Genomic DNA, 26523 nt, shown 5'->3' on the forward strand with positions numbered 1-26523 from the left:
ACTAAGAATAAAATCAGTTTTCTAAATATTAAAGGAAATAACTTGAAATGTAGTACTACGTGTATTGCCCAAGCTTCCCTTCTGAAGAACAGTGGTATGTGTTTTATGTTAACTTCTGTTAAAATATTTCCTTCCTACTGATTTGTTTCAGAATTTGAATCCTGATTTGATTATTTTGTTCAAAACAGAAATTCAAATTTTATGCCTTCTTAAGGCTTGTGCTTGAAACTTAATGGGCATATCTTAAAACAACGGCCAGGTATGTCTTTTTAATAGAGGACTCCTAATATTCCTGTTGTTTAAGAGACTTTAAATTCCTTGGGCACAATGTAGACTCCGCAACAACATAGAGGATTTTTTTTTTTTGTACACTGTTTACTTCTAAGGGAGTGTACAGAAATTTTGCAAATGTCCAACTTACCTGGAGGCGTAGTCCTAGACGTACTTTTGGGGGCTTTCTTGCTTGTCTGCTGGAAGACGGCTGAATTCTCTGACTTGCAGAGAAGGTGCTGCATTTCACCAAGCCTTACTTCATCCCGTTTCTGAAAGGCTTGAGTGGTTGCTTTTTTCTTCAGCAAAAATTCAGACTTGTCCTGTAGGTTGGGTTCCAAATGGTTTCTGGAGAGCGCTCAGGCTTCTGCAGTTTGATCTCTTACAGGAAGAAGTGCATACTAAAAATAAGTGCATCTGAAGTGTCTTTTTTTAGTATATCGGGAACTTCTGCTTTGATCACTACTAAAAAAAATCCTTTGCTGCAGAGAGTAGTTCACTTTAAATTCCTTTCGCTTGCCATTCTCTGTAATTGTTTTTGTAGACAGAACTTTGTGCCTTAATTGACACCATTCCTTCAAGAGTAATGACTTTGCCCTATTTTCTCTTTTCCCTGTGACTTTAATTGGCGTGACTCATCTCCTGCTCTGGGGGGAGCAGTCACTTCATTTGTTCGGTTGCCGTACACAAATGGAAGCAGTTGTCAGTGGAAAATGTTGAAAGTCACTCCAGTTTTTGCACTTTCCCCCATAATTATGCTGTGACTGGCCGCTGGACAATTTCATTGAGAATATCACAGTGTGAACAACAAAGTGTTACTCTGATGGAGACTGGCCAGCAGCGGTACTAACCAGCTAAAAGCATCTTTGGGAGACTCAAGAGGAGAAAGAAAACTTCAAGCAGAAGTAATTACTGTCCGATTGATTGGTAGCCGGTTGATTAAAGTTCACCTGAGCAAAACTTCCTTCACTTCAAACTGTGATGATGCTGGCTGCGGAGAAATGAGCATAATTAGGGTTTGTACTTGGTTCAGAGATCAGTGTTGATGTTTCCCTCTTCACTACAAAACTGGTAAATTCCATGAAATGTGAAATGGGAGTAGCTGGAAATCCCATACTGTGGTGGTTCAACAATATTCTTTGAAGCAGGATAGTTAAACCCAGGGGTCAGGGAGGAGGGCCAGCCTTGGGATTTGACTTGTCAGAAGGCCGGCCTGAATGAAACGTCACACTTTTCTACTAAGAACTTCCCCGTTTTTCTTCTGTTTCTCAGGATTTGGATAGAGTCAGTAGAATCCTGGTGGTGGTGGTGGACAGATGGCGGGGTTGAGCTTTCCGCATTGCATTTTACTTCAGTCAGGCTTGCTGGTGTCCTGTCATTTGGCCATTTCTCTGAATTTGTGTATTGGACTGAAGTAAACACCCTTCAATTGTGGAGGCCTGTCCTTCTGAACTAGGGGGTCATTAGGTCAAAAACAAGAGATGAAATTACACTCCTACACAGGAAAACATTCAGTAATGTTGTTTTTGAAAGGAAAAATGAGACGGATTTGAAGTGCGTAGCTTTGCCGGGTTTTTCCCCTTCGCGCTCTTTCTGCACCTTGCCTCTGCCTGTTCCGATCTGTGCTCTGTTCCCTCCTCCCGCGGCCGCTCTGCCCGTCGCCTGCAGGCCCGCGATCCCCGAGGGCTCGGCTGCCCTGGTGTCCCTCTTCCGCAGAGCCCCCGGGAGCGGGGCTGGCTGCCGCAGCAGCCCTGCTCCCTTGGTGACCGACGGGGAATGCTGTCTGCACAGGTGGACGTTTTCTCCAAGGTAAATCGGCGCACGTGCTCCTGGGCTCTGCTCCTGTCAGATTGTTTCCAGCTGCTGACATTTGCATACACGTTCAGTCTCCCTGCTTCGAATGCGTGGGCAGCGTTCCCTATTTTAGATCTTCTGACAATACCCTGGGAGGATACTTGACGTGCGGGCAAGTGGCGACACACAGAGGCAGTTGCCCTGTTCTTCCCTGTGTCTGGATGATAACGGAGTCAATTCTGCCTTGGGAAAAAGGTGGCGAGCGTACGTACTGCTGATGTAAGCCCTGGCGCTTCATCTGCCTGTATTTCAGTCTGGTTTAGTATCCAAAGTCCATCTGGAAACGTTAGTAGAGAAAAGACATCTGAGCGTTACTGGTATCTGCTAATCCATGTTTTGTGAGAGGGTTTTTTTTTTTTTTTTCTTTTCTATAGTAGTAAGCTTAAACACTGAAAGTAATTTTCATAAAGTAGTTGTTCGTTAAGAGCCTGGGACAAAGTCTTTGCTCTGGCAATTCATAAATTCAGCCTGAATCTTAAAGGCAAAGGATTTCCTCACGTACAATACAAAACCAAAACTGTTGCGCAAGTGCTAGGTTTATTTTGGGCCTGTTTTCATAGTTCCATAAACGCATCCCTCTGTTTTTCCCCTCACCCCTTCATTCCCTCAGTAATACTGGAGCGCAGTTCCTGCTGCTGGAGGAGCTGGGACCTCGGGAGCGGGCCGAAGGGTGCGTGTGCTTCGTCGTTCTGCCAAAAAGGTCTGTAAGAAGAGGCAAGTGTGACCAAGTCACAATTCTGAATTTCAAATTACATGCTGCTCCAAATTCAGTTCCTTGAAGATGTGGCTCCACTCACTGCTTCCTTATGCACCTGTCGCGCACTCGCTTATCACTTACTCTTTAATTGCTGCTTTTCTTTATCTATGTGCTGAGCACTCATGGAAACTCAAGATACGTTTTAGGGGTTAAAGGTTAAAGGAATGGGTTTTGAAGTCTTGCAGAACGCGTAGGGTACCTTCCGCGTGCTGCGGCGGTCACTGCATAGAGTATTGGCTCTCTGCAAGTCCCAGGAGAAGGCTGGAAACAGGTAAAGCGTTAATAGAAACCTTTTGGTACCCGTGAATACACTGAAAAAGCCCTGCGGAGTAAGCATTCGTGAGTCAGCCTACTGTGGTTTTTGAAAAAGTTATTTTGGTGCTCTAATTCGTTTGGCTGTGCTCCTTTTGGATGAGAATAAAGGCAAGCTGCTCTCTTGAGCAAGGGACCAGAGTGCTTTGGCGTATAGACAGGAAAAAAAGGCTGAAACAACACTTTTGGTTTTAAATTAAGCGGTGCTGCATGTTTTAGCCTTTTAAAACCTGTGCTGTGGCTTAAAAGCTTTATTCTTTAAGATGGGTTGAACTACACCTCCTGATCCCTTAATTACTCTATGGTGAACAGAACTGCTTGTGGATGAAGATTAAACTGATTGCTGCTAGTGTATATAACATTAATCGCTAACAGTACCTAAGTATTCTGTATAGATAATTAGCCAACGTACGGGGAACATACGAAACCAGGTTAGATGTAGTAGCTTTTAGAATCGGGGGGCACTGCAGCACGGGAGCAGGTTGACTAGCGAGGCTGCAGGATATCCAGTCTTGGAAGTTTTCAGGGCTGGGCTCGAAAAAGCCACAGCTGAGCTGGCACTGGTGCCAGCGCTGCTTCAGGGGCAGCGCCAGGTCCTGTCCAGCTGACGGTCCTGTGTTTAAAACAGCATCTTACTGGGTTACGGTACGCGAGACTCGCGACCGGTGGTTATCCTCTTGGCTCGTTCTTCGAACTGCTGTGAAGCTGTCAAGACTTTGGTTGTGATTTGCAAAACATCAACTAGAAATAAATGGCGGGGGGTGGGTAGGTGTTCTAATAGCTTCCAACCAGCATCGGTTTGCTTTTGCTGACCTTGCCAACGGCTGCGTCGTGCCAGACTACGCTGCCCTGCGACCGGTGATGGAAGAGGAGCAGCAGGATTAGGGGTGAGAATCCCGGATGAAAACTTGCAGGCAGGTGCTTCTGATGAGAAGACTCCATTTTGCAGACACTTGTAGCATTGCGTAGGGTTGTATAAATCAAACTAAACCTTTGCTATTTGGTCCTCTTGTTGACTTCTGTATACATCTTCCTCATCAGATTTCCCCTAAACACAGCTGTTCTATTTGGAGGGGTTGTTTTTTTTTTTTTTTTTAATTTTCATTAAATACATAAACTGTTTCCAGGATTATGCATTTAAAACCAAAAGGGCTGAACTGTCAAAGAGGAGTGTACTGTTTAAACTGGTAATTGCATGACCGATTGGGCTGAAAGGCTTTAGCCTGGCTCCCAACTGCCTTTATTTTTCAGGAGTTGGAAAAAACACCCACCACCCCCCTGCCTAATCATAAAACTTGCTGTGAAAACCCCTTCTTTATCGTAGCAGGCAGTGCAAGAGCGGTCAGTGACCACCGCTCTCTTCTGCTTCTTACTTTATAAAGAAAAAGGGGGGCCCCTGGAGGAGCCTTGTCTGAGAAGCTCTTACGGTGTCCGTTCCACGCTTGACCCGCTTTGCAGGCAGCTTTGCTCCTTTCCCGCCGTCGTGTTTGTCCTCGGGAAGAGGAACGCAGCCCACCGCTGTGGAAGCGGGGACCCCTGCCCAGGAGAGGGGGTGCCGCAGCTCCGCGGGAGCCTGTTCTCCTTTCTTCCCCTCTCAAAGAAAGGCTGGTGATGGGTTCTGCGTTGTGTCTGGCCGCCAGTTTATCTAGCTTTAGCTCAGCCAGCTCAAAATGGCACTAGACTGTTCCTTTTTCCCTGCAATCTTTTTTTAAAATGCTTTGAATTAGCCTGACTTCTGAAACATGCTCTGTTGATTCCCGTGGTCTTTGAAACCTCAAAACAACTGCTCTTTGTCATCTGTGGCGTCGGAAGCAGCCCGCAATCTGCTTTTTGGACTTGGAACAGCTCCAAGGTTGAAGGCCGGTGCCGTGCAACCCTTTAAAGCCAACCCACTTCACCGACCGACGCTCGGTTCTCGGCGACGGTCACGACTTTATTCCTCGCCGCTCACAGCGGCCCCGCTCCCTGCCTGCAGCCGCCTCCGCTCCCGGGGCGCGGCCCCGGCGCCACCGCGCGGCTGCGCCCCGCCGCTGCCCCCCCCCCCCCCCCGCCGCCCGGGGCTGCGCGCTCCCGCCGGGCCTGGCCGCGGCTCGGCAGCCGGGCCGGGCCGGGCCGGGCCGGCGGCGGGGAGCGCGGCCCCGGCAGCACCTTCCTCGGCACGAACGCGGCCGCAGCACCGGCAGGATCCGCGCCGGGCTCCTTCCGAGCCGTCCCAACGGTTTCAAGGATGCTCGGGCGCCAGCGGCACAGACCCGGGTGTGTTCCAGCACGGGGAGGCGGGGGCAGGATGCGGCTGGGAAGGAGGTGCTGCAAACACGCTTGAGGTAGGTGCGTTTCTATTTTTAATCTCCTCCCCCCCTTAGTCTTCCAAACTATCTTGAATCCCTGTCGTTATGTAAGGGGAACAGGAGCGTTAGTAGAGGAAGAAACAGAAGCTGATAAAGACAAAAAGCAGTTGGTGTCGCCTGCTCGACAGGATTTGGTTACCGAGTTTTGTCAGTCTGCCAGCGTGTGCCGGTTTTGGCTGGGGAAGTGTTCATCTTCTTCAGAGCAGCCAGTATGGGGCTACGCTTTAGATTTGTGCTGGAAACAGTGTCGATAACACAGAGGTGTTTTAGTGACTGCTGAGCAGCGCTTACACAGTTAGGGCCTTTTCTGCTCCTCACCCCACCAGCGAGCAGCTGGGGGGCACAAGCAGCTGGGAGGGGACACGGCCGGGAGAGCTGACCCCAGCTGACCACAGGGATGTCCCACACCATGACGTCGTACTCGGCATGTAAGGCTGGGGAAGAAGAAGGAAGGGGGGGGACGTTTGGTGTGATGGCATTTGTCTTCCCAAGTCACCGTTAGGCGTGATGGAGCCCTGCTTTCCTGGGGATGGCTGAACCCCTGCCTCCCGATGGGAAGGAGGGAGTGAATTCCTTGTCTTGCTTTGCTTGCGTGCGCGGCTTTTGCTTCACCTATTAAACTGTCTTTATGTCAACCCACGAGTTTTCTCACTTTTACTCTTCCATTTCTCTCCCCCATCCCACCGGGGGGGAGTGAGCGAGCGGCTGGGGGGTGCTTAGTGCCGGCCGGGGTTAAACCACGACACAGCGTTAATGGGATTCTCATCCAGCCGGTGGGCTCTGCCACCCACCGACCTGCGTTGCTGCGGTACGACTTCGACGCCTTCTCAAGGATGCTCCTGTAACACAAGTACTGATAAAGTGGAAACACAACAGTTAGCTTTTTCTGGAGTTATATTGAGAACAAGAATTTTCCTCTTCTGCTGTGTTGTTGCAAGATTGCTTTAAACAACAGTGGCACAGGCCTTTGAGCTCAGCAATGTCTTTCTACCATTTATCTCACGTGAGTAATTCCGCTGTTTTCTGTTTTTACAGTGATCCAGCCAGTTCTCATTTTTTTCCCTTGTTGATGTGGCTGTTTATTTTAAAAAATGTTCCCCATCTTTTGTATTCCTGAGAAAAAGGAGAATTTTTGCTGCAAGTCTCATTGCCCCCTACATGTAGATTAGGTTCTTGTTCAGCTTCGACGGTCACGCCTCGCTTTCCAGCAAATCACACCCGGCGCGCTCTGCTAGAGCCCTGTGCTCTCGGGACCCTTGACTCCAGCCCGTGCCAGTCCCCCATCCCGGCGGTTCAGGAATCCAGGCTGAGTTCTGCCAAGTTTCCCAGCTTGTTGACGGAGCAAAGTGGAGATCTCTCAAGCCTGGTTCTCGCTTGGCTTTGACAATCCCCCATCATGCTTGTGGTATTGAAAAACACTCAATCAGTGTGTTATCACCGTAGTCTCTAAATCACCACCAGCAGCAAAAAAAAGTTTCTCTGTAACAGCAGAGGATGCGAGGTGTTTGGAGGCGCTGTGGGGGACAGTAATTTCTGCTTGAGAGAAATAGCCAGGAAGAGAATCCAGGGCTGTGGAGCAGATGCAGTGCTGTGTCCGGGAGGCTGCTCTCTGATGTTCGGCGTGTTAAAACCCCCTTCCCCCTGCGGCTGCGTCGCGGCCCAGCTGGCTTCACCCGCAGCCCAGTGATGCTGCAAGTATGTAGGTCAGAGCTCCTCTGGATCTGGTAAGCGTTCAATCAAGCTTGCACTGATCTTGGTTGCTGCAATCTTTTCAGGTATTTGCTTTAGTGTTAAGCTTCTCCCTTCCTCCTCTGGGTTCTCAGTGGTAAAAGGCCCTTAATTGTAATTTATCTGTGGCTGATACATGGTGCAGTTATCTTTATGGCTCAGGGTGGCAATGCTTAGGTTGAGGATTATTTGCCTTGCAATGATTACCTATGTGCGTAACAATTGAAATTGGGACACCCGTTTTTGAAAAATCTTGTTCTTTGCCTTGCAGCTTTAGTGAAGGATGAGTCTTTTGGGTTATTAATACTGACTTACTCGCAGGACTTTGGCTATCAACGCTGCGGCAGCTGCTTTTTCACGACAGATAACAGAAAGCATCTGGACTAGCTGGGGCGGTTCATTGTACGATATGTAGGGCACAGTGGGAGGTGGCTGTCGTGTTATTATAGAATATCTGTGACGGCCATCTGCCACTTTTTTTGGGTGTGGGGTGTTTTTGTTGTTTTAACTTTCCCTGACTTCTAATCCGACAGCTAAATTCGAAGTCCACCATGGACTGAATTTTCTCCTTTAGAAAGCTGTAGAGAGCTGTATCAAGTATAAAGCTCATCAACAGTGTCGCTTTGAATTCAAATCCATACACGGATCATAATTAAGCATGGAACTTAGCTTTCAGCCTGTTCCTAGATTTTATTAGATTTGTCTTACTGCAGAGAGCAAACCCCATCCCCCCTCTGCTGAGCCTGATTTGCAGCCTGAGAGCTTGTGCTCGCTGATCATGAGCCAAATCAGAAGCCTTGGTCTTTGGCAGCATCGGGAAAGGGGATTTAGGATTTGCAGATACATTTTCCACAGACCACCTTCTGTCATTGTCTGATCCTCCAAACCAAGGAGTTTCAATATAAATTAAAAAAGAACACTTAAGGAATATAAAGGTAGTATTGTTTCTTTTTTTTTTTTTTTTTAGTGTGGTGAATGTGGTTCTCAGCACCGGAGTACAAGATGGAGTGACTGAGAAGAAAGAGGTAAATGTGGTGATACTACAATCAAAAGGTCACGCTAGGCATAGTTTGGAGGCTTCACACATACATATGTGAGACATATATATATTAAAAAATGATAATTAATTCCTCATGAACGGTGAACAAACAGCTTATCTCGTTACTAATACCAGGATCTTTGAGAAACCTCTGTTGGCGTCAAAGTCTGCTGTAAAAGCATCACCTGACATCTTCGGATGCTCACTCAGCTGATATGAAGAGTTCCACTGAAGCGCATGTTACAGAAGCATACAGTAATTCGGGCTGAAAGGGACCACGGAGGGTTTAGCTCCATCTTCAAAGTCAGATCAGGTTCCTCAGAGTCATCTTCAAATGTGCTCTAACTAACGAGCTGCTCGGCATCCTAAAGCCCATGAAACAAGATTCTCAAGTCAGGCAGTCATCTCCAACAGTTCTTTGGAATTTATGTAGAAGCCTCTTTAAGTGATATGACCCGATGTAGAATAGCCTCGCTGTCACCTGAGCTCTCAGAGGTTCTTCCTGGCTGAGAGTCTGTGTTTGAGTCTTCCATCTCTCCAGGGAGTCAGCCCTAACCAACGGACTATTTAATATTACATACTATAATATTTGCAGTCTCACTGGTTATGGCACTCGGGTAGAAAACTAAGCAAAGAAAGACTCGATACTTCCGTGGCTAGGCTACTGTCCTGGGCTGTGGACTCTGAAATCATAGAATCATTTAGGTTGGAAAAGACCTTTAAGATCATTAAGTCCAACCATTAACCTAACACTGCCAAGTCCAGCCACTAAGTCACCACTAAACTAAATGAGCAAAGCAAGCTTCTGAACTGAAAATTTCTGAATTTCAGGAAAATTCTTCATGTTAGAAGATATTTTCTAGTAGGTATGACTGTCATTTCTTCAATAAGGTGTGTGGTGCACAGCCTGGGATTCTCTGGGACCCTAAGGAAAGGGAAAGCTGGGACTTAAGCTGTACTTGTGCTCTGCAGTACAATGCTGTTGCAGGTACCAGTCTGCTTCCAGGTAGCCTGGCTATGTCTGCATTGAAGTGCTGTGAAAACGTACTCCGGTTCTAGAAACGTTTTTGATTAAGATTTGAAGTAAAGCAAATTGTAATAATCATGGGTTGTCACTGTGTAAATATCTTAACTACTTAAAAGCCACTTTGCCATGGACAGCTGATGCAAAACCGGGCTCAACAGAGTAGTGTGGAAAGAGTGCTGTGTGTGACAGCACAACGCAGAACCCCGGGCACCTCACGGTTACTTTGGTGGACTCATACCCTGGTCTGCCTTCCTCACCGAGCAAAACCCTTCAGGATCTCTCTTTTTCTGAAAACCTAATGCCTGTCGCTATCTAGCACATATTCGTGACCCTTCAGGAAACATTACCTGTGCTGGGGTACACCGCTCGGGTGGGCTGATGTGCTAACGCAGCACTGCTTTGGCCGCATTTCGGTGGTTCCTGGCTCCTAGTCCGCTCCTCCAGCCTGGTGGCTCCTTGCGCAGCTGCTGTCCGGAGATGCTCTAATGGGCTCCGGCCATGGGCAGAGCTGTAGCTGTCTAAAATTCCTGGTGGGAGCTGGAGTAGGTGTTCAGTGACTGCTAGTTAGACCTAAATCCATTTCTAGCACCGTGAACTGTCCTGAGCTGTCACTCACGTATTTCGCCTTGAGGAGAGCAACCTGTTATTGTAACAATTTGAAATTAGCCAGTTTTTCAGTGCAGTTTTGTAGTTAAAATGTTTTCTGCTGCCTGAGTAGCCACTGCAGATCGCATTTCACTGTATTTAGATGCAAGACGCTACCGCAAGCAGAGGCAGCCTTACCCAGCTCCCGGCCTGGAGCTCCCCTCGCGGGGCCTCCCGCACCCCTCGGGCCTTGGGCTTTCTCCCCGTGAAACCCCGCTAGAAGGAAAACACCCAACGTGGGCTTGTAGTGACCAGTCTGGGTTACTCTCAGTTACCGTTTTCAAGCGCACACGATGACAGCCGTGCCCGCTGGCCGGTTGTTTCCCGAGGAGAGGGCACCGGGCCGGCCTCCAGATACCGCAGGCCGCCCGCCGCACCGGCACCCTTCGCCATCACGGGTGGTTTCCACAGGGACGCCCCGCTCCCCTTCACGGGCGGCGGCACCGGCCCGGCTCTCCCCAGCGCCGGGCACCGGGCCCAGCGCCGGGCCGGGCCGCGGCCGTGGCGGCCCCTCAGGGGCGCGGGGGGGGGCCGCAGCCGTTGGCCCGCGCGAGGCGCCCCCGCCCATTCTGCGGCTCCGGGCGCGGCCGCGCCGCTGCCTGAAAGACCCGAGGGCCGCCGGTTCGCTCCCCCGCCTCGTTTCGGCTCCGCTTCCCCCCTCCCCGCCTCGCGAAGGGCGGCGCGGGTCCGTTTTTTTACCGTCAGCCGTGCTGCGCGCTGTTCGGGAGCCAGGGCCGGGTGTTTTGCTCAGGCGTTCGCGGCGGACAGCCCGGCGGTTGCGAGGCACTGAGAGGCGGGTCCTTCCCCGCACCCCTCCCGCCATATAAAGCCGCCGCCGCAGTTGGGCCCCGAGCGCCGCCGCCGCCAGGTCCAGTCAGCGCCCAGCCGGACGCCGCCGCCTCACGGTGAGGCCTGCGAGCTCGGGGGGCCGCCCGGAGCCGGCGGGGCGGGGATAGGTGCTCGAGGCGGCGGCAGAGGCCGGGCCCGCTTCCCCCGCCGAACGGGCCCCGCGGCCCGGCCTGGCCTGGCCCCGCTGGGCGCGGGCGGCCGTGGCGGCGGGGCTCCCAGGCGGTGGGCTGGGAGGGCCGCTGAGGGGGCGGGCCGAGGCCTGAGCCCTTCCTGGGCAATGCGGGGCTGAAACGCCCGTGGGCCCCCTTAGGGGAGGTGGGGGGGGGGCGGCGGCTGCGGGGTCTGGTGAATAAAGCGGGGGCGATCCCCGCCCCGGGCCGCGCAGCGCCTGCGGAGCCGGACCCCCCCTTCCCCCCGCCGTGGGGCTGCTCCAGGGCACCCCGAGTATCTCTTCGTGGCGGGGGGAGCTCTGGAGCGGCGGCGCAAGCGGAGGGGCTCGGGTGTGACTTCAGTAAATAAATGCGGCGTTACACGCAGTGACACGGGGAGGTGGAGGCGGAAGGAGCGGGCATCCAGCCGGAATGGTCTGGGAGGCATGGAGCTGCCCAGGAGCGCTGTTGTACAGGGCTGAGCTCCGCGTTTCAGGCTTATTCATGCAAATTACTGTTGTAATTCAGGTTTGTCTTTTGACTAGCTCCCAACCTGTTTTGCTGTTGAATAGAGCTTTTAGGACGAGGCTGCTTAGTCACCCAGTTGTGTTGCTATCCAAGGCCTGTCTATTTGCAGAGCTGTATTGCAGTTTGCTAAAAATGACTTTTTTTTTCTTCCAGGAGGCTGTGCTCTGTGGTCTAAAAATAACGAAATTTGGCTGAAAGCGTGATCTATTATCAGTGATAAGGCAGTAGATTAACTTCATTCTACCTGATTCAGACTCTTAGCAGTAACCTAAAGGTCTTGATAAAAGTGGGCTTGGGTGATACAAGGGTCTCAGTGCAAAGATTCTTGCAGGGGCTGGACTGGTTCGGGCAGCATCCCTGTGGCGCTGGCTCCGTTGTGCAGCATTATGTAATGCTAGACACCAGCACAGGGAGGCTGGCGTCTGAAGCTGGGTTTGTTCTTGAGTGCTCTCAGGCAATCACCGCAAGAACAGATGCGTTAAATCTGAAATGCAGGCCTAGATCGTTATTTTTCAGGGCATCGTTCAAGCTACCAACTCAGAACTATGTTTTAATCAGAATTTTATTTTTGTGTATATGTATTTGTATCTTTGGAGCAATCATGACGGTGTCTCTCCAGAACACCCATCTTAACTAGAAGTTAGTGCTGTCATATAGGGTTACATGACTGTGTAAACATTAACTAGCTACTCGCTCTGCCAAATGGAAATTAAAGCAATGAGGACTTCAAGCCAAATGGAAATTAAAGCAATGAGGACTTCAGGCTGGTGCGAGCTGCTTAATAATGTCCTTTGGCTGGCCTCCATTGGACGGGGTTTGTTGCAGTACTGTCAGGCTCAGCTGTACTGATGAGCTACAGGAGGCCTTTAAAGAGGGATAATGTAAGTTTGCTGAAAGTGGTCCAGCTAATTCAATTTTGGTAGTTCAAGTACTACTGTAAGGAACTGGCATGCCTAGCTCTGAGGTTTGGTTGGGGAAGAACATTTGAAAATTAATTGAAGTTAATTTGCAACTTCTAGAGCTTCTCTTTACAGTGCCTTGCAGGCTGTATTTACAAATACTGCTTTAGAGATGTTTAAGCGGGTAACTTGAGGAAAAAAAATGAAACTGTTGCAATGGTCTGCTGCTAACAAATATTTTGAGTGGTAAAGGAACTTACTGTAGCACATCCTACCAGTTTGTTGAGAACTGATTTATAAAATTTATGTGGCCAGACAGTTATGTTATCATGTCCTTCACGTCAGTTGATTCAAGTGCAGTGATACCCAAACAGACTTCATGTGTCCTTTCAGGCAGAAGTTGTAACCTACTAGCTGCTGTATCAAGTGCATTACTTCTGGGTTAGAGTTGTTAAATATCTGGAAAGATGCATCCTTGTAAGGTTTAATTATTTTCCTGCTAGTGACATCTTTGAAGTCTGCTGCTTCTATTGTAGGTCTTACCACAGTTTGTTTGAAAACCTTTGTTAAAACGCGTAGTCATCTTAGTCTTTCCTAATGCTAACAAAGTGCTGATCTAACTTCCTACTTTGTAAGCGTAGTATTGAGTGCTGAAAGCCTTCCTTCTAGTGGTACGTTGCTTTTTAATCTCTTCAGAAAACCAAACACTTCTGAAGGAAAGCCTTTGGTCCTGAGTAACCTGGTCTGTTTGACTTGAGCGAGGAAGGCTGAACTAGACTCTGCCTAGAGGGGTTCCTTCCAACCTCACTTTTGTGATTCTGTTCCAGAGGCTATCACTTGAAAACCGCTTTTGAGATCTGACTTCATTTCAGTAGTCAAAGTGAGTAGCAGTTGTTTGGATTTGAAGACAAGTAGTGTTTTGGAAGTGGTGTTGAAGGTTAATTGAAGAGAAAGATAGCTCTAGTGTTGCACTGTAAAAAAATGTAAGCACTGTTGACTAATAAATCTTGTGTATTTTATGCTTTCAAATTAAGAAAAAAGTTCTCTTTAAATTGATTTGGGCTTCTTTCTGTCAATCCCTGTTTCTTAAGCATGAGGATTAATGAATTTAGGCCTGTTGATTCAAGCAGTGAATAATCTGAGCGTGCTTTAAGTGGCACTGGGCTGTCTGCTGTTGGTAAGAACCAATATAAATAATAAAGGTAATGTAGATCTGAGTGAGGTAAACTTGTAACTTTTGCTGAATATTGTGTGGAAATAACTGTCCTTCTCTTGTAGATGCCTTCAATTAAACTGCAGAGTTCAGATGGAGAAATCTTTGAAGTTGATGTTGAAATTGCAAAACAGTCTGTAACTATAAAGACTATGCTGGAAGGTAAGAGTACGAAGCCTGAGGATCGCTAGCTTGTGCAGAGATAGCAGTGTGTTCAAGGAAGCCTCCTGAACAGGAATTGTGACCAAAGGAGACAAACCGGTACTGTGCTGAAACAGGATTCCCAGGCCTGTGAAGCAGCTTGCTGTCTTATGTCAGAGCAGCTGGAACAATTGCTGTTGTAGCTTAAACTGTTTTGGGTGGATGTGTTCTTGCAAAAAGCTTGAAGTTCAGTCCTTTTGTTAAGAGGACTTACAGGGAGGCTAGTAAAATACCAGCACCCTGCTGCCTTGCCTGCAGCCTACTTCAGTTTTATAAAAGTTAAGCAAACAGAACATCTAATAATACTAAAAACTAAGTTCATTTAATCATACAAACCAGTCTTACGATGTAAGTATCTTTCAAATGGGGTGGCAAATCATAAACCAGTGCAATGAAGAAAGAGCTAAAGTGAAACCTATATTGGGAGCTTATGGATGCAGTTAAATTATTTGGGATAAATACTCAGTTCTGATCTCCTGCTGACATAAATTTGAAACAAAAGAACTCGTGGCGGGGGAGGGGGAATCTGCCAGATGGCTAGGATACAGAGCAAACTGTGTCTAATCCCTCCAGTGCAAATCCTCATTGTTTACTGGTGTTTTTTTCCAGTTTTTGGGTGTATTCATGAATTAATTTAGGAAAAAAATCTCGCTATAGATGTAATTAAAATGATGTTCTTGGGTATAAATCTTTGTCTGGTTGTGACACCTTATACATCAGAGCAATATAAATAAGGTTGAAATACTCCAACCATTGAACACTTTCGTTCTGGTAATAAGGTGCTGTTGAACGCGACTAGCAACATGAGCAGGAAACAGCAATCGGTTGGAATACATTAGGGAACACAATTCTTCTCAGTTTTCTCATGCAGAAGCTGTGTCGCTGCCAGTGTTTAGTGACACTCAGGTGTTGATGAAAGGGAAGTTACACGAGCACCACAAACTAGCCTCTTGCTAATCTGGGTGAGAACCAGCCTCCTAGTACAGATGAAATGCGTTTGCAGTACAGCTATTCCGGCATCAGTTAATCAACAGTTTTGTGTGTTGGGTGCTGCAGCTGAAAGGGGAAGAGCTGAAAGGTGGGGTTGTATCAAGCATCATGAGATCAGCAATGAAGTATCATCAATTTTCTGATAACAGATGAAATTGCTGTTTTGGAGGTGGTGGGGACAAGTTGAGCAGAGTTGACTAAACTTGAGATATTGCTTGAACTATTTCCCCATACCAACAATTTTGGACTGGTCGCTTCCTACACTAGTATCTGCCACCACGTTCAAAGTATGCATTTGAAGTTTCCATGGATTGGTGAGGTATGCAGTACCCTTTAACGTTAGTATTTTAGTTTCTGAATCTATGAAGTCACTTATTCCAGACCAGTAGTAGTACTAATTAGTATCCCACTAATAATAACAGTAGTTGACTTGCATAAATACAACAGTACATGCTATTTTAATTGTGCACAAATTTGATCAGTGATGATGGTGTGACAGTCGTTTGTTCTTAAAGATTAAGTTAGTTGGTGATGTAGAACTGGCTCATCTGTGCATATAGTGAGTGAAGGTCTGTGTAGTTACTCGATTACATAAGTAATTACAAGATGTTAATTTTTGACAGCTAAGGTGGCATCCAGCTGTTAGCATTTGTGTGTGGTATTTGTTCTGTGTATCAAGTTGAAGCTTCAATTATGTGTTTATCTCAATTTTTACCTTGATTCCTTAATTGTATCAAGGGGGCAAAGTGACAAACTTTACCCAAATCTGCATTGAGCATGCTGACAAGCTTTTAAAACAAGGAGTATCAGAAGCATGCTTATAAATGCTTTTTTGATTGAGGGATTTGTGCCGCTGTCTTAGCATGCAAACTTCTTCAGCTGGTAGGAATCCACACAAGTGCTTCAGAGGCCAGATATGTGGCGTCTCTGTGGCTACAGTATTTGCTGCTCCTATAGAGGACAAAACATGGTCTCTACTTCTCACAGTAGATCTAAATTCTTATTTAATAATAAATTGAATGGGAGATCTCGGTTGGAACACTTTGGTTTAGCTTGTGGATTGAACTGTTGAAAGTGGTAAAAATACATAAATATTTGATTCTTCAACATATCCTATTCCCAGAACACTGAACTAGCAAGTTCGGCTTGAACAAGTAACCGACTGCTTAACTGATGGTTTGTTGATGCTCTCATCTGATGAGGTAGCCTTATTAGGTACTAAGCCTAAACTTAGTATAACCTAATATCTATACAGCAGCCGTGGCTCCCCAAAGCCTCACTGAAGCTTTTTAAAAGCTGCTGACTTCACCAGTTAGAGGTGCTTTGCTACCAATCCATTCAGCCTCAGTGGTGGTACAATAGTGGGGAATTGGTGAAGCGGCGTAGTTCAGAAAGGAGTAAATGGTTTTGCCTGCCAATTGCTTAGTCATCTTTCCATTTTTAGATTTGGGAATGGATGATGAAGGTGATGATGACCCAGTCCCTCTTCCAAATGTTAATGCAGCTATCTTAAAAAAGGTAAGATGCTGAAAGTGGTAGTGTTGTAATGGCAGTAACAAAATGTGAAATTCATGTCGGAGTTGCATGTTATGAACTATTGTATTAAAGATACTTTTCATGTGCTAGTTACAAGCTTAGCAAATTTGAGGTGCATGAACACAGACATTTAGGCTATCTGGGAACTGGGGTGAGGCTGGCAGACAGATAATGGCAGAAGACCTACGGGGGTGACCTTCTGGAACAGCAGCTGGAGGCCAGACAGGCTTCCTAAGGTGCTGAAGTGGGGGACATCTGCGCGCACTAGTATTTCATGGTATGGAAGCACTGATTTTAATTGGATTCTGTGAACTGAGGTGGCTGTTTGTGAGATCCAAATGTTAGGAGAAAGGATTAAGGGACAGGCAGGGGTGAGAGTAACTGGCAGTAGCCATGCCTGTGTTTCAGTTGTGGTGCTTAAGAGACACTGTACACACTCGGTGGTATTAAATTCAGTAATAGACCATGATTATTGTTGGGTCAAGTGAGAAAAGCAAAAAAGTATGTTGCTGTCTTCTAAGATGCTTTTTGCTCTGACGTAGCAAGTGCCAAAATAAGCACTGGACTGTTTTGGGCTAAACACAGGGTTAGGAATTATTTCCTAGTGAACATACACATAAATAACTTCAAACTTGTGACGTCTCTTGGGTTGGCAAAATGGAACAGTATTTTACTTGCAGTAGATCCCTACTCCTTTAATTGTCTGGGTGAGGAGATGGTGGTGGTTAAAAAAAAAAAGGCAATCTTGGGAACACGCAAGCCTTTGCCAGGTGAACTTTGTGCTGTGGTGAACATGTCCTGCTGGTAGCTATTACCACTCTATGCTCTTCCCCTGTGTAGTATTCTGCTTAGTAAGAATTATGTTTCTGCAAACAGATTAAACACTGCAAAATGAGGTTTAGGTTTCCTTTGTACAGTCTTACGTGTGTTAGCACAGGGTTGAATAACTTCAGAACACCAGCAGCTGACCTTTAAGATTGTAAGTAATTATCTAGCTACTGTCTCAGATGGATTCTTGAAGGCTGTTGTACTTCAGGATTGGGGATCAATTGTTCTAAGATGAAAATATTGGGTGACGGAGCGTGTTCATGCAGGATGCTAATATTAATCTAGAGAAAAGGGTACAGTTCTAAAATGAAGTTAAGTTATAGTGGGGGCCTAATGGGAGAATCATTGGGATAAAACTTTAATATCAAACTCCTAATTAGGTGATTCAGTGGTGCACCCATCACAAGGATGATCCACCTCCTCCTGAGGATGATGAGAACAAAGAAAAAAGAACAGATGACATCCCTGTGTGGGATCAAGAGTTTCTGAAAGTAGACCAAGGAACACTTTTTGAACTTATCCTGGTAAGTATGTTGAAGAAGCGTAAAGGCTGTGCCTGTGAAGTGCGCTCTACTTGTGCGCTTGACAAAATCTTTGTGCTTCTTGAGTAACTTCTTCACGGGGGGGATGTGGGGAGGGCAAGTAGTTCTGGCAAACTACTGGCTGAAATTGTTGAGGATATTAGAGTGCTTGTTAACCTAATGGTAGGCATTAATCTATACTTGCTCACTTATCAGTTAATATCCTTTTCTCAATATGGGGCCCTATGGATGTCTTTATTCTTGTGGCTCTTGAGTCTTAATTGAGGGCTTACTAGTAGAAATGGAGTTCTGGAGATCCGCATCCAAATTAAAATCTAGTTTTGACTTTTAAAATTTGTACCGTATGTGGTACTGAGACAACATGACTTGTCTTAGCTAGTTAACAGCACTTCAACACTGAAGATCTTGAATGCTTGTGGGCTTCTGAAAGCCCTTTGTAAGAGGAGGAGCAGGGGGGTGTCTTTCATGGTACAAATGACTTCCCTTCTGTTTAGCAAGCAAGTTTTAGGTCCTGTTACTTCAAGGTTCTAGCTAGAAGCTTCTCAAAGTGGAGATGATCTGTTTGCAGTTACCGTATTCTCTAATTTCAGCATAGGCATAACTTTGGTAGTACATCTATAACAGGCAGAGTATTGATATGGGAGCTTTAAATTTGGAAACTCTTCTACAGGCTGCAAATTACTTGGACATCAAAGGTTTGCTTGATGTCACGTGCAAGACAGTTGCAAACATGATCAAGGGGAAAACTCCAGAAGAAATTCGCAAGACATTCAATATTAAGAATGACTTCACTGAGGAGGAAGAAGCACAGGTACTTGATCTGGGTTTAACTATAATTTAGCTGGTTTTGTGCTGAATGATTGTGTGGTGCTTCATAACTTAAGGTGTGATGCAACTGATTTGTTAACAATAAATGTAAACTAATGCATCAGCTCCTCATGATTGGGTGCTAGTGGTGGAAGACCTTTCAGTGCCTACAGCGCTTGCAGCCCATTACCTGAAAAGGTCAAAACAAAGGACACTGACTTCCTAGCTGAAACGTGTCTGGTAAGAAACCGTGTAGGATTGTTTGTGGCGGCCTTAGTTTGCTGTTTTGGAGCTGTAGTAAGAATGCTGAAGATGCATTATTGCATGTGGCTAGAAAGGTAAGATGTTTGGATTCTCGTCTTTGATGAGCTCATTGATCTTAGAACTTGAACAACAAACCAATTGCAAAATGGCAGAATTGGGAAAGATCGGAACAAGATGCCTTGTTTAAATACGAAGGCCATGAGTTGTACACTTAAGTTTGTCTTCAGTGCTATGTCACGAAACAAGCAATTTAGTCTTAAGCTAGTCCATTTGCTTTACTTGGTTGAAAAAATTCAGTTTTGATCAAATCTAGGCATGAGAAATAAATGTCTTGGATTATATTGATCAACAGCTCAGTTTGGAAGACTGACTTTCTAATTAGAAACCCTGCATGAAAGATCAAAGCTGCTTCCAAGTCTGTGCCTTCCTGGAATAAGTAATCCTGAATGCTTATGGAAATTTACAGCTACCTTTTAGATGTTCACTGCAACATATTAATAGTTAAAATGTTCTTTTAGGTACGTAAAGAGAACCAGTGGTGTGAAGAGAAGTGAAGTATTGTGCCTGACACTCGAACACTGTAAGGATTGTTCCAAATACTAGTTGCACTGCTCTGTTCATAATTGTTAATATTAGACAAATGCAGCAGCAAATGAAGTTGTGTTAGCAGGATATCGGTCCCTTTGCATGTGTAGTGTTTTTTTGAGTACAAATTTAAATCTTCTGAGTTTTTACTAGTGTAATTGGATGTCTTTTTACTTTACTCTGCAATGAATAAAACTGAACTAAGTGTGGATTCTGTATGGAAAGTAGCACTTAAGGTTGTCATTTTCATTACACTTTTAAACTGTTCAAGTCCAGTTGCAATGCTAAAGATAGACTCCATTGTAAATAAAACCACCTATGACTTCTTCCTCAAGAACAAAACACTTGTATTTACAGGGTATCGATAGCTTCAGAAAGAAAAACAAACTAGAATGTGTCTTGGGGAACGACGTAAAGTAAAAAAGTTACTGAATTTCTTCCAAAAACATTGGGGGGGGCGGGGAAATTAGTATTACTTAAAGCTATATAACTTTCAAGATGGTTTTTGTCCTGCATTTAACAAAAAAAAAAAGGAAAAAATATCTGACCACTTTCTTGTCCTGTTAGTCTTGCCTTATAGACCAGTGAAAGATGTGATGTAGAACTAAGCAAGCTCCGGACAGTTAAATTTGAATACTTCAACCATGTCTTGAAGACCTGCCTCTAGCTGGTAGCAAAGGAGAAGTGTGTTGCTTTATGCACAGGATGGGTGTGCTTTTATACATGTTACTGTTAAAAGTGGAGTCCGGGTTTGACCAAAAATGACTGACTTTACCAAAGTTAATATTATTGACCTGTGCATGCCATTAGTGGCTCATTTTTAGGCAATTTTAAACAACCCTTGTGATGTAGCTCTTTAAAACATGGTTTCATGTGTCCACAGGAAATCTTAGGCCTTTGTACGTGATACTTCAGCTTGTAGAGACTTAATTATTGCATACAAAGCTAATGCAATATCAAGCTTAACTTCTTTGGACAAAGCCACTTGCAACTAGTTAAACAGTAACTGGTTTTCTGATTTTTATTTTTTTTTACAGTTCCCTTATAGGGAGTAGGGGATGGTTGTGTGGTAGATCTTTGAGGTGTGCTCTTAGCTTGTATTGCATTCCATTCTCTGTATAAACCTTAGAGTAGAATGAACCTTAATAAACATACTTATCTCACTTTAAATATCAGTGTTTCACTTCTGAATTAATAAAGGGCTTTTAAACTTTTGTTTGCAAATGGTTCTAGTTATTTGAAACTAGACAATCTTACTTATTACTGAGTGTACAAATAGCACTGAGGAAGTAGTTAATTGAAATAAAACAGATGTAAAGACTTTGTTAAATGACCAACGCAAGCCACTAGTCAAGCACAGTGGGCAACTTCTCAGACTAAGTCAGAAGTTAAATAGCAAGCAATCCAGATGGATATATTTTTTGATGGCTTACCAGCTTCTAGGTAATCTTTGATGTAACCATTAATGAAAGCATTCATAGCTTGCTCTAACGCAGCATTCAAACCCCTGCTTTGGATGCAGCTGCTGCTCACATCTGCTAATTCATGAGGTTGCTGGGCTTGCCTTTGTGTGCGTATCGTATGGGCATATTATAGATCGTCAGTGGGCATAAAATACTCCAGTGCTGGACTGGGACCTGAGGGAGCCTTTCCCCCATCCTGTCCTGCAAACGATACACCTCTGGTTAAAAGTGCTACTAGAGAGAATCTTCTGATGACTGTTCCTTCTGTGGCTACATTTGTGGTTTAATATTCAGCTTATCCTGCATTCTTACAAGAACTAAATTTATCTGTGTGTAAAATTAGTGTTCCAGAATACACCAGTTTGTCCTTGGAGTGCTGCGTTGCTACTGGAGAAGCCTATGCTGTAATTGTGTTCGCTGGTGGAAGCCTGTATAAATTCCTTTAGGTGCTGGTCATCAGACTGGGCTCCGTGTTTGTCAGCCGCCGCTGCCTCACACGATGCCTCGCTGTGCTGCGGGGTGAGGAGGAGCCAAAGGCACGCAGTTTCTCCTCCTCATTACCTTGCTTCTGCATTGTTTGCCATGCCTGCGTGACGGGCACCTGCCAGCCCGGGGTAGGACTTGTAATTATTAGAAGAGCTTGCCTAAAACCAAACCCTCGGTGGCCGAATGCTGTAATGGCGGGGCTTCTGCTGAAGCTCCGGGGTTGTGCCAGGTGGCTGTTGATGCTGGTGCCAGCGTGGAGGTACAGCACACAGCGTGCAGGAGAAAGGGCTCCTCGGGGCGCTCAAAGCGCGATACGGCTGTGGCAGGTCCCAGCGCTCTTCGTAGCCCTGGTAGTTAGGATTCCATGCAACTTATTTTCTCTAATTGAAATTCCCCTGTGGTACTGTCTCAGCTGCGTACTTGGAAATTCTCAAAAGGGGGAGAGACTCGGCAATTTCCCACTGTTAAACTCAGTGTTGCTGTTGAACTTGGATGGTGCTGGCTTAAGGTTTATTTTTTTTAAAGCCATGACATGAGCAGGGGTAGCTCTTCTTGGCTGAAGTGATGAAGTGTGGGGGTAGGGAAGGCAAGGTGTCAGTAGGGATTATAGAAGGTATTTTTTTTTAGTTGTGGTTTACTATTTCAGTCTTACCCAGTGAAGACTATTGGAAATTATTCTAGAAACTACTTAACATACAAATGCTCAAGGGGGGAATTCTCTTGAATTCTAAGAAATAGTTATTTGACAGTTGGATAAGATTATAACTTCCAGTGGCCTATTTTGAATAGCCAGTCTGGCAGTTACTTTATTTATAAAGCTATAAACATATTTTGAACATAAAAGCCAAAAAATACAAACTCGAAGTAAAAAAAATTACAACAAATGATGGATAGTCATTGGACAAATGAAAGTACAGCTGCAAAACATTTATCCCTGCTACATACATACAGTGGTTTTACTTGGTTTAATGAAGTGGTACTTCCATAACTTCTACATTCAAACTGATTTCAGGAGTTCAAATATGTATTTCGGGAGGAGTTGAAATTGCTGTAAAAGAACTAAAAAAAAATTCTTATTGCGATAAAAACTTAAGGGCAAAGTTTTCCTTCTATTAAAAAAGAGTATTAACACAGACTAGTAACACTTCATGTAGCATTTCTAAAGACACTTTTTTGGTTTTAAGAAAAGTAACTTTGTTTTGGCATTGGTTATCAGCCATGGGGCACGTAACAGACGTTGGTCATGCTCACTGTTTTGTCTTGGAAAGGGGCAGCTTAAAGTTCTCTTATCTTGTGTGTTTTTGGGGGGGGAGGAAAAAAAATTACATTTTCTCAGCTCCACCAGTATAAAGGGCCCGTGTTGCAGTACAGCAGGCGGCTGGTCGGAGTTCGTACTGCGGTAGCCGAGAGCCCAGGGCAGGGCCTGGCTACGAACCCGTCCGTGCGGAGCCAGGCCAGGACACGGGTGCAGCTGCTCCGGCTAACGATGACGAGAGAAGGCTGGGATACAGCCGGGCCTGCTGCAGGTCAGCGTGCCCTGGACCGAGGCAGGCACCGCACCGCCCTGGAGGGGCCTTGAAATAAAGGGGTGAAAGTCCTGGGGAACGCTGAAATGAGTGACGGCCGGCGTGCGTGCGCCGCTACCACTGGGTCCTCGGTCAGGACGCACAGGGTAATACTGTTCAGGGCTCCCCCCGAAATTCCCTCTGGCGTTATTTAGACACATCTGGTTTTTCTTTTGTACCTGCCTTTGCTTTGCTGCTAAGTTACGTGTTTCATCCAACCCCAAATACCCAGTGGGTATTGAGTTACGCCAGCTTGACACCCAGCGTTGAGTTACGCGAGGCCGCTGTGGCCGATTTGTCATCTGTGGCGTTTACAGTAGCTGACGCTTGAACAGCACCTTCCGTCAGAGGGCCGCAGAGTGACAAACGCTGAGCCCAGGCGCAGCTGGGGGGTTTTAGGCCATTTTTTTGGTTTTTTTACTCAAGTGATAAAAAGGGACTATGTCAGATCTGGCGAGACTCTGCCGAGTTCCTCTGTTCAGCACGGGAGCATGCTGTTGGCTAAGCTTGCTAAAATAATTTAAAACTGAGCAGATTGCATATTGATCTAGTGCTATGTAATTAACCCTCTGAGTGCAGTAAGCACATGCCTACGTGTACAGGTGGCAGTCGCTTCAGGTAATGCTACTTCTCTAAGGGTTAAAATGATTCTGTCAGGCTTTAAAACGACTCTTTTCAAACTTTTCAGGTTTGTGCACGTAGCTTTCAGTCAGTGCTTCTGAAGTTACATTTACACAGGAGAGAAATAAAGCAATAGGTTTAGATCTTCTAAACTAAAATTGGAATTAAAAAATCTACACTACTATAAGCAAAAGTACCTAAATAAAGTGAATAAACCCAAAGCTGGTCTACAGACTAATCAGGTTTGTTTGTTTTTTTTTTTTTAAATTTTCAATTTTTGAGGCATAAACTTGTTTAAAAAGTTTAGTCCAATGTAAAAAAATTAGGGTTTGTGTTTTTGCATTAAGAAAAAAAATATAAAAATATTTTGTACATTATAAAGGTCATCTTAAATTTCTTGCAGTCCTACAATAACATTACTACATAATTTGTTTCAGTACTCTAAAACCTATTCTGTAAAGTAGAAAAAAATAGACCCCCCTCTACCTCTGCGTGGTGGTATTTTTCTCTTCAGCAGTCTAGAATCTGTTTCTTTCAAGCGGGAAGAGCTCTGCCCTGGACTAGACTGTGGTCTCTGTGAGAAGCTGGTAAACCTGAAGCAAATCAAGAACTTGGATTACTTTGGGATTTACATCGGTCCAGGGAGATCGCGATCTGTCCGCAGTGTTTTTTGTTTGTCAAGCTCAAAATATAAATAAACCACCAGGAACTGGTAAATGCTTTCAAGCTGGAGAGAAGACGTTAACATTTGGCATCATCACGGGGGCGGAGGGAGGATCTTTTAGAAAAAGCTAGAATAAGGTTTTTTAAAAAGTTACACACCAAATCATGAAAAAAAGGGTTCTGATCTGGCTGCGGGTAGGCGCAGACGGACGGCTGGAGCGAGGAGCAGGTAGTGTGCCATCCTGCCCTGGGGAAGGGGCGAGCCGAGCGCGGCGGCAGAGCTCGCGCCTCTCCTCCGCCCCGTCCGCTCCGCAGACGGCGGCTTGCTGGACGGCGCGGTGGCTCTGCTGCGGGCCAGCCTGCCCGGGCCGCCGGCTCCCCGCGCGCCCGCCCTGCCCGCCGCCGCCCAGCTGCAGAGCTGGGTCGAGGCCGTAGCAGCAAACTGATTTTTGAGGTTGGGCCCAGCCTGTCTGGTGAGATTTCTGGCTGTCCACGGCCGCAGTGGACGATTCCGAACAGCACGGGAGACCCTGCACCGAGCAATCGACCGTCGGAGCTTCCAGCGGCCGGTCCGAGCTCCTTGGTTAGCGCTCCCTTCCCCTCCGCCGCGCTCTACGCTCGCGGGATGGGACGTGTCAGCACAGAGACCTGGTACCTGTAAACAGCATCTTCCTGTTCTCACACAAGAAGTTTAAAAAATTCACCTTGTTGGTTTAACTATTTCATTTCTCTATTGCCCGGTCAGATCAGAAAGCTAGCATCGCTACATTTAATTTTCAGACTTAAGAGCTTTTAAAAAATCCTCCTATTCCAGCTTTTCCAGCTCCGTGGTATAATGGCTACGAGAGATCTGTGAGTGAGTGACTACACTTGAAAGCGGCTCGGAAGGCAGGGAGTGGAAGCCTGTCTTAGGTTGATAGCACCTACCACCTACTGCAGCAAGCTGGGGAGTTCGTCTCTGCTTTCTGCCATACTTGAAGATAATGCAGTAAAAAAAGAAAAAAACCCAAACAAACAAAAAAAGCAGCACAGGGCAGGGACAAAAGGCTTGTTTACTCATCAGCACTTTAAATTCTGGCAAGTACTTATTTTTTACCTTTTTTTTGAAATCACTTTTCTATCTTTAACACCCCCTCCCCCCCCCCAAAAAAAATCCCAAATGAGTTTTCCAGCATCCTTAAGTCATCCTGTTGCCTAACTTTGCACGTTTTACAGTGAGACGGGGAATTTGGATGGGCCTCTGGTCCTTTTCAGTGGGCAGCGAAACCAAGTGGGAGAGAGCGAAGTGCCCAGTGTCCCGGCCAACGCGGCTGGGCGCGTGGGACTATGTCCCCGTGGAGGCCACGCTGTACGCTGGGGACTCTGCGGGCGCAGAAGAGCACCTGGTGGTCAGTCTGGAGGAGCAGGTGGCCGTTTGGAGGTGAGCGGAGACGGGGAAGGGGTCGGGCTGTTCTCTGTGTGCGGAGTCAGCGGGGGCTGCGAGCTTGTCTGAAGGAAAAGCAGAGGAGATGCATTGGAGTGCGTCCAGAGGAGAGGGAGGGGAGTCTATAGCACTTCCATCGGAAGAAACTGGGCTGGCACAGCGTCCTTCTCCTTGTAAGTACCGAATGCACTTCTTTTTCCTCCTAAGAACAGTGAAGAGAGTTATCTGTGAATAAAGCGTGAGTTCACGGTCACACACGAGACGTAAACCAGCGCTCGGCGCAAGCCAGGGCAGGCAGCCAGCTGGGGATTCCCGGCCCGCCCCCTTCACCCCGGGCCTTCTCCCCGGCCGGGGCTCGCCCTCCACCGCGGGCCGACTGCGCCGGGGCCGGGGCCGGGGAGCGGGGCCGGGGAGCGGGGCCGGGGAGCGGGGCCGGGGAGCGGGGCCGGGGAGCGGGGGTGGCTGCGGCCCCGCTGCGCTGCGCGGCTCCGCGGCGGCCGCCAGGCGGCGCCATAACGGCGGCCCCGCGGCTGCTGCTGTCAGCGGCCCTCACGGGGAGAGGCTTCACCCAGAAAATGCGGAGAGGAGGTCATAAAAACAGCCGTAAAAATCAAAAAACAGTAACGAAAATCCAAACAGTAATAAAACTAAAAACTAATACAAATCAAAACAGTAATAAAAATCAAAACAATAGGAAAAAACAGTAATAAAAATAAAAATAAGAAAAAACAGTAATAATCATCAAAACAATAAGTCAAAACAATAATAAAAATCGACACAGTAATAAAAATCAACACAATAAGAAAAATCGACACAATAAGAAAAATCAAAATAAGGAGGTCACTTCTCACCAGCCCAGCTCTAATGCCACCATCCAGGCTTCTCTACTTCTGGGGGGCTGAGTGGGGCGAACGCGCTCTCACCGCGTTCA

General features: G+C 46.4%; 2 protein-coding genes and 1 long non-coding RNA gene across 14 annotated transcripts in view; 1 reads left to right on the forward strand and 2 right to left on the reverse strand.

The window, feature by feature from the left end:
* The first annotated feature begins 5307 nt into the window (after window positions 1-5307).
* SKP1 (S-phase kinase associated protein 1) lies at window positions 5308-25503 on the forward strand. Of its 9 annotated transcripts, XR_014229467.1 has the most exons (8): window positions 8244-8294; window positions 13684-13780; window positions 16254-16327; window positions 17554-17697; window positions 18386-18526; window positions 19305-19366; window positions 24984-25250; window positions 25389-25503. XR_014229467.1 is itself a non-coding variant. In XM_082324240.1 (7 exons), the coding sequence occupies exons 3-7, from the start codon at window positions 13684-13686 to the stop codon at window positions 19338-19340; spliced, it is 492 nt and encodes a 163-aa protein (XP_082180366.1). In that variant the 5' UTR covers window positions 5308-5517; window positions 8237-8294; the 3' UTR covers window positions 19341-20586. The 9 variants fall into 9 exon arrangements, 8 of the variants coding, with proteins under 8 accessions (XP_082180366.1, XP_082180364.1, XP_082180362.1 ...); XM_082324240.1 differs by lacking the exons at window positions 24984-25250; window positions 25389-25503 and adding an exon at window positions 5308-5517 and having other exon boundaries at window positions 8237-8294; window positions 19305-20586; XM_082324238.1 differs by lacking the exons at window positions 24984-25250; window positions 25389-25503 and adding an exon at window positions 5874-6544 and having other exon boundaries at window positions 8237-8294; window positions 19305-20586.
* Window positions 8301-10478, reverse strand: LOC309596277. Its single transcript, XR_014229468.1, has 3 exons — window positions 10256-10478; window positions 9683-9975; window positions 8301-8673 (listed from the first exon to the last, which is right to left on the reverse strand). It is a non-coding gene; the product is annotated as an uncharacterized lncRNA (long non-coding RNA).
* TCF7 (transcription factor 7) overlaps window positions 25494-26523 on the reverse strand; it is a gene marked incomplete at its 3' end in the record, with an annotated part of 71592 nt that continues 70562 nt past the window's right edge. For 2 of the 4 annotated variants that reach the window (XM_082324231.1, XM_082324230.1), the window contains exon 12: window positions 25494-25794. In XM_082324231.1, the coding sequence (XP_082180357.1) occupies window positions 25494-25794 (301 nt within the window). The remainder of the gene's footprint in view (window positions 25795-26523) is intronic. The other 2 variants (XM_082324229.1, XM_082324228.1) reach the window with 1 other exon arrangement.

The sequence above is a fragment of the Platalea leucorodia genome (assembly GCF_965183815.1).
Source record: "Platalea leucorodia genome assembly, chromosome: 11".
In the NCBI taxonomy this organism is placed as follows: Eukaryota; Metazoa; Chordata; class Aves; order Pelecaniformes; family Threskiornithidae; genus Platalea; species Platalea leucorodia.